At 40.5% G+C, this 12,416-nt stretch overlaps 1 protein-coding gene across 2 annotated transcripts in view; it reads left to right on the top strand.

Annotated features, from left to right (window-relative positions):
- Nucleotides 1-6,977, top strand: part of ACE (angiotensin I converting enzyme) — a 63,541-nt gene extending 56,564 nt beyond the window's left edge. For both annotated transcript variants that reach the window (XM_077252668.1, XM_077252669.1), the window contains exons 22-26: nucleotides 4,726-4,870; nucleotides 5,058-5,156; nucleotides 5,720-5,842; nucleotides 5,969-6,150; nucleotides 6,471-6,977. In XM_077252668.1, coding sequence (XP_077108783.1) covers nucleotides 4,726-4,870; nucleotides 5,058-5,156; nucleotides 5,720-5,842; nucleotides 5,969-6,150; nucleotides 6,471-6,670 — 749 coding nt within the window. In that variant the 3' untranslated portion in view covers nucleotides 6,671-6,977. The remainder of the gene's footprint in view (nucleotides 1-4,725; nucleotides 4,871-5,057; nucleotides 5,157-5,719; nucleotides 5,843-5,968; nucleotides 6,151-6,470) is intronic.
- Nucleotides 6,978-12,416: the final 5,439 nt, after the last annotated feature.

The following is a 12,416-nucleotide window of genomic DNA, read 5'->3' as shown; positions in this document are numbered from 1 at the left end:
TATTTTTTTTCCTCCCCTCAGCTTCCCCTTCATTATTTTTGTTCACACCCAATTTAACCCCTTAACGACCGCCGATACGCCTTTTAACGGCGGCCGCTAAGGGTACTTAAACCACAGCGCCGTTAATTAACGGCGCTGTGGAAAAAGTGAATAGCGCCCCCCAGAGTCGGATTTTCTCTGGGGTCTCGGTTGCCGGGGGTAGCCGAGACCCCAGAGAACATGATTCGGGTTTTTTTTACAGACCCCCGAGTTGCGATCGCCGGTAATTAACCGTTTACCGGCGGTCGCAAAAAAAAGCTATTTGTCATTTAATTTCTCTGTCCTCCGATGTGATCGCACATCGGAGGACAGAGAAATGTGGTCCCCGATAGCCCCAGATAGCCCCCCCAATACTCACCTACCTCCCCCGGAGCTCCTCGTGGCTCCCGATGGGCGCCGCCATCTTTTTCCGGGGAAATAATGGCGGGCGCTGCGCCCGGCACCCGGATGTTCTTTGGGGTCTCGGCTGCCGGGGTTAGCCGAGACCCCAAAGAACATGATTGGGGTCGGTTTTTACCGACCCCTGTTTTGCGATCGCCGGTAATTAACTGTTTACCGACGACCGCAAAAAAAAAAGCGATGTCATTTCTCTGTCATCTGATGTGATCGCACATCAGAGGACAGAGAAATGGGGGGATTCGGGGACCCTGTTATACTTACTGGTGTCCCTGGGTCCTCCTGCTTCTTCTGCTGGCCGCCGGCTTCTTGCTTTGGTAAGAAAATGGCGGGCGCATGCACAGTGCGCCTGCCATGATCGGCCGGCCGGCAGAAGAAAATTCTTCCTTTTTTTTATTTTGGTCACTGAGATCCTATCACAGTGATCAAAATAAAAAAAATAGTAAATAACCCCCCCCCCTTTATCACCCCCTTAGTAAGAAAAAAGTAATAAAATAAAAAAAAATTATGAATTTCTATTTTCCAAATAGGGTTAGGGCTAGGGTTAGGGGTAGGGTTAGGATATGTGCACACATAGAATGGTTCTCTACGGATTTTTCCGCAGCGGATTTGATAAATCCGCAGGACCAAAACGCTGCGTTTTTCCTGCGGATTTATCGCGGATGTACCGCGGTTTTTGTGCGGATTCCACTGCGGTTTTACACCTGCGGTTTTCTATTATGGAGCAGGTGTAAAACCGCTGCGGAATCAGCAGAAAGAATTGACATGCTGCGGAATGTAAACCGCTGCGTTTCCGTGTGTTTTTTTTTTTCCGCAGCATGGGCACAGCGTTTTATGTTTCCCATAGGTTTACATTGTACTGTAAACTCATGGGAAACTGCTGCGGACCCACAGCTGCGGAAACGCTGCGGATCCGCAGCAAAATCCGCAACATGTGCACATAGCCTTAGGGTTAGGGTTAGGGCTTGGGTTAGGGTTAGAGCTAGGATTAGGGTTGGAGCTAGGGTTAGGGCTAGGGTTGGGGCTAAAGTTAGGGTTAGAGTTGGGATTAGGATTTGGATTAGGGTTGGCATTAAAGTTACATTTGGGATTAGGGTTAGGTTTGGGATTAGGGTTAAGGCTAGGGTTGGGATTAAGGATAGGGGTGTATTGGGATTAGGGTTAGGTTTTGAGGTTAGGGTTGAGATTAGGATTAGGGGGGTGTTGGGTTTAGGGTTTTGATTAGGGTTATGGTTAGCTTTGGGATTAGGGTTAGGGGTGTTTTGGGGGTTAGGGTTGTGATTAGGATTATGGATCGGGTTGGGATTAGGGTTAGGGGTGTGTTGGGGTTAGGGTTGGAGTTAGAATTGGGGGGTTTCCACTGTTTAGGTACATCAGGGGGTCTCTAAACGCCACAGCCAATTTTGTGCTCAAAAAGTAAAATGGTGCTCCCTAACTTCTGAGCTCTGCCGTGCGCCCAAACAGTGGTTTACCCCCACATATGGGGCATCGGCGTACTCGGGATAAATTGGACAACAACTTTTGGGGTCCAATTTCTCCTGATACCCTTGTGAAAATAAAAACTTGGGGGCTAAAAAATCTTTTTTTGTGGAAAAAAAATATATTTTTTTATTTTCACGACTCTGCATTATAAACTTCTGTGAAGCACTTGGGCATTCAAAGTTCTCACCACACATCTAGATAAGTTCCTTGGGGGGTCTAGTTTCCAAAATGGGGTCACTTCTCGGGGGTCTCTACTGTTTAGGTACATCGGGGGCTCTGCAAACGCAACATAATGCCTGCAGACCATTCTATCGAAGTCTGCATTCCAAAACGGCACTCCTTCCCTTCCGAGCTCAGCCATGCGCCCAAACAGTGGTCCCCCCCCCCCACACATGGGGTATCAGTGTACTCAGGACAAATTGGACAACAACTTTTGGGGTCCAATTTCTCTTGTTACCCTTGTGAAAATAAAAATTGGGGAGCTAAAAAAATCTTTTTTGTGAAAAAAATATATTTTTTTTTGTTTTCACGACTCTGCATTATAAACTTCTGTGAAGCACTTGGGCATTCAAAGTTCTCACAACACATCTAGATAAGTTCCTTGGGGGGTCTAGTTTCCAAAATGAGGTCACTTGTGGGGGGTTTCTACTGTTTAGGTACATCGGCGGCTCTGCAAACGCAACATAATGCCTGCAGACCATTCTATCAAAGTCTGCATTCCAAAACGGCGCTCCTTCCCTTCCAAGCTCTGCCATGCGCCCAAACAGTGGTTTATCCCCCACATATGGGGTATCAGCCTACTCGGCATAAACTGCACAATAAATTTTGGGGTCCAATTTCTCCTGTTACCCTTGTGAAAGTAAAAATTTGGGGGTGAGAAGATCATTTTTGTGGAAAAAATGATTTTTTTTATTTTCATGGCTCTACATTATAAACTTCTGTGAAGCAGTTGGGGGTTCCTAGTGCTCACCACACATCTAGATAAGCTCTTTGGGGGGTCTAGTTTCCAAAATGGAGTCACTTGTGGGGGGTTTCTACTGTTTAGGTACATCAGGATCTCTGCAAATGCAACATGACACCTGCAGACCATCCCATCAAAGTCTGCATTCCAAGCGGCGCTCCTTCCCTTCCGAGCCCTGATGGGTGCCCAAACAGTGCCCTCCCCCCACATATGGGGTATCCGCGTACTCAGGACAAACTGGTCAACAGATTTTGTGGTCCAATGTCTCCTGTTACCCTTGATAAAATAAAAAATTGCAGGCTAAAAAATCATTTTTGAGTGAAAAAAAGATTTTTTTTTATTTTCACGGCTCTACGTTATAAACTTCCGTGAAGCACCTGTGGGTTTAAAGTGCTCACCACACATCTAGATAAGTTCCTTAAGGGGTCTAGTTTCCAAAATGGTGTCACTTGTGGAGCGTTTCCACTGTTTAGGCACATCAGGGGCTCTCCAAACGTGACATGGCATCCGATCTCAATTCCAGCCAATTCTGCATTGAAAAAGTCAAACGGCGCTCCTTCTCTTCCAAGCTCTGCGGTGCGCCCAAACAGTGGTTTACCCCCACATATGGGGTATCAGCGTATCCAGGAGAAATTGCACAACAAAATGTGTGGTTAAATTTCTGTTTTTACACTTGTGAAAATAAAAAAATTTTGGTTCTGAATTAGTGTTTGCAAAAAAGTTAAATGTTCATTTTTTCCTTCCACATTGTTTGAGTTCCTGTGAAGCACGTAAAGGGTTAATAAACTTCTTGAATGTGGTTTTAAGTACCTTGAGGGGTGCAGTTTTTAGAATGGTGTCACACTTGGTTATTTTCTATCATATAGACCCCTCAAAATGACTTCAAATGTGATGTGGTCCCTAAAAAAAAAAAAAAAAATGGTGTTGTAAAAATGAGAAATTGCTGGTCAAATTTTAACCCTTCTAACTCCCTAACAAAAAAAAAATTTTGTTTCCAAAATTGTGCTGATGTAAAGTAGACATGTCGGAAATGTTATTTATTAACTATTTTGTGTGACATATCTCTCTGATTTAAGGGCATAAAAATACAAAATTTGAAAATTGCAAAATTTTAAAAAATTTTCACCATATTTCCATTTTTTTTCATAAATAATTGCAAGTAATATCGAAGAAATTTTACCACTAACTTGAAGTACAACATGTCACGAAAAAACAATCTCAGAATCAGCAGGATCCGTTAAAGCGTTCCAGAGTTATAACCTCATAGTGACAGTGGTCAGAATGGTACTTAATGACAGAGCCAATTTTTACAAAATTGGCTGTCACTAAGGGGTTAAATTAATCTCAATCCTACTTGTATACCAATGTGATAGATGTTAAAGTTGAGTTTTACAGGAAACTTAGTAAGTTATATATCAAACTATGATATTCCTTTTAGAAAAAGTAATAATACTTTATCTGGCTTGCCTTCGTGGGATCCTGTGATGTCTTGTCAGGAAGCTGAATGTGATGTATATATAATTTCTAGCTTCTCCTTTTGCCCTGCACCAATTGTGCAGTGTAGGGCAGAATGGTATGAAGAACTGTGCAGCTATGATCAGCTTCAAAGTTCTCTCCTAGATCAAAATCTGAGCCCACTGTACACACACTTCATTAAAAGGCCCATCTGGCGCTGCTCGGTTCTGCATGATGTGGTGATTGTTCAGATGTGTTGTCAACGGCACCAAATACCCTGGCCCAAGAAGAACTTGATTCTTCTGTTTACTTAAGCAACCTCTAAGCTTCAATTGTATTCATGTACACTTATCAGGGAGATTCATCTAATTGGCAAAGGTTTTTGTTTTTAGAAAGTGACATCAACTACCTTATGAGCATCGCTTTAGACAAAATTGCCTTCCTTCCCTTTGGATACCTGATGGATCAGTGGCGTTGGAAGGTGTTTGATGGAAGATTCCCAGATTCTGAGTATAACCAGCAATGGTGGAACCTCAGGTTAGTAGTTTTATAACTTAAACTCTACAGTATTAAGTTATAAAACTCAATTATGATAAGTAATTAAGAATTCTTGTGGTGTGTTTTTTTTTTTTTTTTTTTTTTTTGTATGAATAAATCAACAAACCCATTAAATGGTTTGTTACTAACAAAACTAATATATATATTTTTTTTTTTAAACTCCTAGGTTGAAATATCAGGGAGTGTGTCCTCCAGTTCTCAGATCTGAAGAAGATTTTGATCCTGGGGCAAAGTTCCACATCCCAGCCAATGTCCCATACATCCGGTAACTCAACCTAGTTTGAGAAAACATTGGCTGTGTAATGTACTTGACACTTGGGCCTATCAAAACCTTAGTCTAACTACTCTTTAATTGGGGAAAAATCAGCTGTTGTATAAATGGCTGCCACTAGTTCACAAATGGGTGGAAACACTTTTTTATTTTTTTGGGGGAGGGCCAGTTTGATAGTGGTGTGTGTGTGTGTGTGTGTGTGTTGGTCAAAAAAAAACCTCCATGCTGTGAAGTGTCGTCTTTCACAAAATCAAAAAAGGCCGCAAACATACAAAATGACGCATGACAACTGACATGTAAATACCCCATTTTTGTGTCCATTTAAGATTATTGTGCACATTAAAAGGAGATCATACCTTATGTAATTGCCATCAGCACTTTAGGCATATAATATCAAATGCCACAAACTTTTGCAGAAAGTTTATTTCCATTGACATGTCTGCAGAACATTTTTGCTTACAAAACTGAGAAAAAAATATCACAGCTGTCCTGATTGTTTGCATTAGAACTTTTTATATTGTGACTTCAAACCTTTTTACATTTCTCTTGTTTTTAAGGTACTTTGTCAGTTTTGTGATTCAGTTCCAGTTCCACAAGGCTTTATGCGCAGCCGCAGGTCAGACTGGACCCCTTCATAAATGTGATATCTACCAGTCATTGGATGCTGGAAAATTACTTGGGTGAGCAATGATGGCTTATTGGCTATACATATGGAGACTAGACAATATGATTTTGTTGGGCTGGGTTTATTCTGTATCCTGGTAACCTCCTGCTCATAGTTGACTTGTATGTTTCCTGTTTTGCAGAGAAGCTATGAGGTTGGGTAACAGCAAACCTTGGCCGGAAGTCATGATGGCAATCACTGGGAATACTAGCATGTCTGCTGAGCCCCTTGTGGAATACTTTAAACCACTGATCAGTTGGTTGGAAAAGGAAAATCGGAAGAACTCGGAGACGCTTGGATGGCCGGAGTACAATTGGACTCCAGGTGAGTACTATTAAAAATGAGACCAACTTGTTCTGGGGAATCCAGTCTATAAATCTGGGCCATTATGTAAGGCACTACAGTGGGATAATTGGGATGCACAGGAAAGCATAAAACTACATTACCAGGACACAATTGATAGAAAACCAGAAGATTAGATGCTTATACTGTACTGCAAAGAAGTTAAAATTTATCTTAGTGACTGGATAGTTTTAATTTTGCCATGAAAACTGAAACACGTTTGCAGTAAATGCAATTATCCCACTTTGGACAATCATAAGGTTCATTTATTATAAATCAACAATTTGATTTCCTCCTTCCAGCTATGAACACTGTCATTGAAGAACCGTCCAATGTTGACTTCTTGGGAATGTCGTTGAGCAGTGGGCAAGCATCGGCAGGGGCCTGGGTCCTTTTGGCAATTGGTATAGTCCTGGTTCTCACCACCATTGTGCTGGGCTTCAAGTTCTCAAAAGTGAAACGTAGGGCAAAGAAATCCTCTTCTGAACTGGAGCTAAAATAACGTGGAGCGCCTAGAACTAGCAGTACCCTCTTTTGGTAGAAGGGCCACTGCCAGCCTTCTGAAACTGGGGACACTCAATGTGTGAATTCCATCAGGGGAAATCTTGTTGACTATGCAAAGAACTTCATCCTTGAAAGCTCAATCCACTAGCGCCTTCAAAACCAAAATTTAGAGGATGAACTTTTACACAGGTGCTGATGGGGAGGGAGGTTTGGTGTAACTGGGTGTAATTAATTATATTATTGGGGTTATGATCATGTTGGATCTTTTCTCCATCAATGGGAGCAATAAATATTGTAAGTGAAAACTTAATACTTTTGCCATCTTGAAATTTGGTTTACAACATGAGTTGCATTCACATTTGGCTACACCAGTATTCGAGATATTCAACCTGTAGCTCAAGCCTCCAGTCAATGATTCAGTACATACAAATTGTCTCCTATTGTATCGCTAAAGTATCTTCTGCATGATATTTTACTTCTGCAAAATTCTAGAAATGTGTTCTGCTTCTTGTATTTGTCAAAGTTTACAAAAAGGACCATGAAAGATGGAGTCCAGCCTGAGGGAAATCTGAACCCATCTGTTCTGACATCTGTGATGCAGAGAACCTTGCAAGTGATGAAGTGGACTGTCTATCATGAGGGGGTTTCTAAATGTAATACTAGAAATGTCACTGGCATTTAATTGGGTCAGGGGTGGTGTTCGGTGCCAACTCTTATTAAGAACACAGTAGGAGCAAGTGGCCAACAATCCCAGTGATCTGTAATGATGAGCAGACAGCTGCTAGCTTTACCATCAATTCCCAGGCTACTATCTAAAACACATGCTTCAGCTAAATGAGCAAATCAATTATTCACATGACTTGCCAAAAACTTGTTTGTCGTGTCTTTTTTAATATTTTTTTTTTTTTTTTTGTTCTGTTACGCATGTGCATTTGTCAGCAGCAAATAAGTTTGGATTTTCTAACCTGACTAAACCGTGTTTAAAACATATTTTTTTTCATAAAATATTTTTGTATAACTTTGGACCTGGGGAAAAAAATTAAAGCACTTCCATTAAGTTTTTATCCTCTTAGTGTATTGCAATAATCATATAGCACTGTGTACTTACAACTGCTCATTTTGCCTTTCTACTCAGCTTTTTTTTTTTTCCCTGCAATTCATTCCTCTCCAGCTGCTCCCTCACTTGCAAGGGATTTTTGCAGCGATGACTGACAGGGAAGAGACTTCCTGTTTCTGCATGGGGCTTAAGGATTCAGCTAGTCGGTCTTTAATCACATTTTATAGCACTAATGGAAAAATGGGAAAGAATTAGCTGGGTAGAAGGGAAAAATGAGCAATTGTAAGTACAGTGTTATATAATTGAAATATATGTTAAAGAGGATAGCAGTTTTTATGGGAGTGGCCTTTCAAGATGAGGACACCACGTTTTTTTTTTTTTTCTCCTTTTTTTATGCACATGTAATACAGTCCAGTAGGTCTATGGCTGTCTTTTCAACAGTGATATCTCACTGGAATCTGATGTAAAACCAGAATATATTTCATTCTTCATTCTAGTTCTTGGTGGTCTAACCAGCTCACAATCACGCTGCAATGCTGATTAAAAACTGGTATACCAAAAGTCATGCAACGGCAAAATATTTTTAATGTTTAGCAAAAAAAGAGCGAATTTGTAACCGGCACTGACAACGTAATGTGTTCAAGCAATCTCCTGTGTGATCTTATGTGGAGTACACGCCTTTGCCTCCATTCAAGATTCAGTGGTGCTCAGCATTATGTCTGTGTAAATCCATGAATATGCCAAATGAAGAAAAGAAATGCGGCACTCACCATTCATCTTCAGCTAAAAAATCCTTTATTTAGCACTTTAAAACTTCCAAAGCATGTTGCGGCATCGGCAGCATAATACGAGGGAGCGGGGAGTGCGAAAGGTGGACGACGGCCGTTTCGCGCTTGAGCGCTTCTACGGGTCCATGTGTGGTGCACAGGTGATATCATTTCCTTTTATCAGGGCAGATGTACCACAGTGATTAAAAACAACAATTCGTAGTGAAGAAAAATAATAAAACATACCTTAATTACGGACTGTATTTCAAAATGAAGTTGGATAAATATTGCCATGTCTAATTTATCGTTTAATCCTAGGGGACCTTGTGCGTTAGTTTTTAAAATCCATTTGGCTTCACGCTGTAGTAACAGCTTGCCATGGTTACCCCCTTGTTCAGGGAAATTAACCCTCTCAAGCCCTGCAAATCGTAATAGATTAGGATTGCCTGAGTGTGCTTCTTGCATATGTTTTACAAAACGCACTCGTCCCTTACCGGTTAGTATAGAATTAAAATGTTCTCGGAAACTGACCATTAAAGGTCTTATGGTTTTTCCGACATAAAACCGGTTACACGGGCAAAAGATGACATATACGATAAACTTACTCTTACAAGTTATAAAGTCTCTTACTGTATGCTCTATGGGTCCTAAATTAAGGGGATTATTAGTACTGTGCAAATTGCAAAAATTACAACTGCCACATTTGAAGTTACCCTGTGGCGAAGTTTTTTTAATCCAATTGTTCTCCAAACGAGGAAGCCGGTTTTTAACTACTAGGTCACCTATGTTTCTTGACCGTTTATAGGCAAATAAGGGGGCAGCTGTAATTGAATTGCTAAAATCCGAGTCCTTCTGAAGAACATGCCAATTTCTTCTTATAGCCACGTGGATCTGTTTAAAGACATCAGAAAACTCCATTTGTATAAGCATTTTTGCAAAAATAAAGAGCAATATATTACCATCTAGCACTGATACACCAGTGACCATAGGTAATTTGGGGTTTATAGCTTATCCAACCGTAGAAAGAAGATTTGGAATTAATATCACTTTTAGCAAATCTAGATGATAATAGCGAAGTAAGTGAGCTGAGCTGCACTAATCTCAATGCTTCCCATACATTTAAACCTTTCACAGGGGGAGTGAAATCTAATTGGGTCCCCCCAATATCACCAGGGAACGCCATAGATTTATTCCATGACTTAATTATTAAGGATATTGAAGCAATTTTATACAAGCAACCCCAAAAATCTATCGAGACAGGAGGAGAGAGCCCTCAATGAAATAAAAAAAAAAAAAGGAATGATGTGGTGATTAGAAGAGCTGACAAGGGGGGCAACCTTGTCATTCTAGATAGAACTTATTACGTAGAGGAGGCTCTCTCACAATTGAATGACCCGGACACATATGTAGTTCTAGATACAAATCCAACAAATAAATTTAAGGAGAAATTAAGAGGTTTATTAAGAAAATATGTGGAAAAAGGGACAATCACTAGGAATCGAGCAGAGAAATTGTTACCAGAATACCCAAATTTCCCACACTGGTACAGCATCCCTAAAGTTCACAAGGATGCAAAGAGACCACCGGGACGTCCTATAATTTCAGGGAAGGAATCATTAACCGAACCCCTCTCAATTCCTAGACTGGTTGTTAAAACCTTTACTCCCAAGAATTTCTTCATTTGTAAAGGACTCGGGGGATTTTCTATTAGCCTTAAAAGACTTTCAATGGCAGCCCACCTTTGCGTTAGCTTCCATCGATGTAGTTAACCTCTACACAAGAATTCCCAAAAAAAAGGGACTTGAGGCAATACATCGTATTTTGAAAAATACAGGAAGAGACGAAAATTTAATATCATTTATAATGGATGGATTGGAGTTTGTACTTTCGCACAACGCTTTTAAATTCCTTGAAAAATGGTACCTCCAGAAGACCGGTACTGCAATGGGTACTCCGGTGGCATGCGTTTTCGCGAATCTGTTTCTTGCGGCATTCGACGAAAGGCATGTCACCGGACCCCAAAATCCATATCTCAAACATACGGCTTTACTTGCGGTTTGCCGACGACATATTTATAATATGGGATGGAGGAGAAAAAATCTTCAATGAATTTGTGTCATTTCTTAACATAAATAATGATGACAATATGAAATTTACAGCGATGTTTGGTAGTAACGAACTAGAATTTCTGATGTTAAGGTAGAAGTGATAGAGGATTCAATTAAAACAAGCGTTCACAGAAAAATAACTGCCACAAATAATATTTTACATTTTCAGAGTGCCCACCCCAGCCATACCAAACAAAGTATTCCATACAGTCAGATGGTAAGGCTGAGAAAAATTAATAATGACGAGGCCACTTACCAGAAACAAATTAAAGAATTAAAAACACGCCTCTCTAATAGAGGATATCCCGATCATGTATTGCAGCAGGCAGAACGCCGCGCAGTGAATTTATCCCAATTAAAACTCTTGGAAAAAGGCAAAAAGGGTAAAAATAAATCAAAAAATCCAACAGATAGTATAGCGGACAAATCGAATGATATCCGACGCTTCACCTTCACATTTAAACATAGCCCGATGGATAAAGAAATCCACGCGGCTATAAGAAGAAATTGGCATGTTCTTCAGAAGGACTCGGATTTTAGCAATTCAATTACAGCTGCTCCCTTATTTGCCTATAAACGGTCAAGAAACATAGGTGACCTAGTAATTAAAAACCGGCTTCCTCGTTTGGAGAACAATTGGATTAAAAAAACTTCGCCACAGGGTAACTTCAAATGTGGCAGTTGTAATTTTTGCAATTTGCACAGTACTAATAATCCCCTTAATTTAGGACCCATAGAGCATACAGTAAGAGACTTTATAACTTGTAAGAGTAAGTTTATCGTATGTCATCTTTTGCCCGTGTAACCGGTTTTATGTCGGAAAAACCATAAGAACTTTAATGGTCCGTTTCCGAGAACATTTTAATTCTATACTAACCGGTAAGGGGCGAGTGCGTTTTGTAAAACATATGCAAGAAGCACACTCAGGCAATCCTAATCTATTACGATTTGCAGGGCTTGAGAGGGTTAACTTCCCTGAACAAGGGGGTAACCATGGCAAGCTGTTACTACAGTGTGAAGCCAAATGGATTTTAAAAACTAACGCACAAGGTCCCCTAGGATTAAACGATAAATTAGACATGGCGATATTTATCTAACTTCATTTTGAAATACAGTCCATAATTAAGGTATGTTTTATTATTTTTCTTCACTGCGAATTGTTGTTTTTAATCACTGTGGTACATCTGCCCTTATAAAAGGAAATGATATCACCTGTGCACCACACATGGACCCGTAGAAGCGCTCAAGCGCGAAACGGCCGTCGTCCACCTTTCTCACTCCCCGCTCCCTCGTATTATGCTGCCGATGCCGCAACATGCTTTGGAAGTTTTAAAGTGCTAAATAAAGGATTTTTTAGCTGAAGATGAATGGTGAGTGCCGCATTTCTTTTCTTCATTTGGCATTTTTAATGTTTAGTCATGAGCAAACGTGTTTCGATAAGATGTTATCAAAGCATGCTCGTGTGCTAATGCTGCCTTCGGTGTGCTTGAATAATAGATTTGCGTTCTCACAACTGCACATCTCGCAGCTGTTTGTTAGACAAACCCTCCATGTGTTGCGGCTCTCGGTTTCAAAATGTGCAGGGACTCAGGCATTATCCGAGCATGCACGAAAATGATAATCTGAGCACGTTTGCTTATCACGAATGTCTCGCCCTAATCCAAAAAGTTTATTTACAGCGAGGCGATAAAAGATTTACTTTGATCCTCTGATTTCCTTCAGCAAAGGAGCGAGTATTGCGTATGTTAAAACAAAACAAAATAAATAAAAATTGGCCAAAGCCAGACCATGGGATAAACTAATAAAACTTAT

The sequence above is a fragment of the Ranitomeya variabilis genome, chromosome 4 (assembly GCF_051348905.1).
Source record: "Ranitomeya variabilis isolate aRanVar5 chromosome 4, aRanVar5.hap1, whole genome shotgun sequence".
NCBI lineage: Eukaryota > Metazoa > Chordata > Amphibia > Anura > Dendrobatidae > Ranitomeya > Ranitomeya variabilis.
The sequence above is the reverse complement of the archived record's forward strand: the minus strand, read 5'-3'. Positions and strand labels throughout refer to the sequence as shown.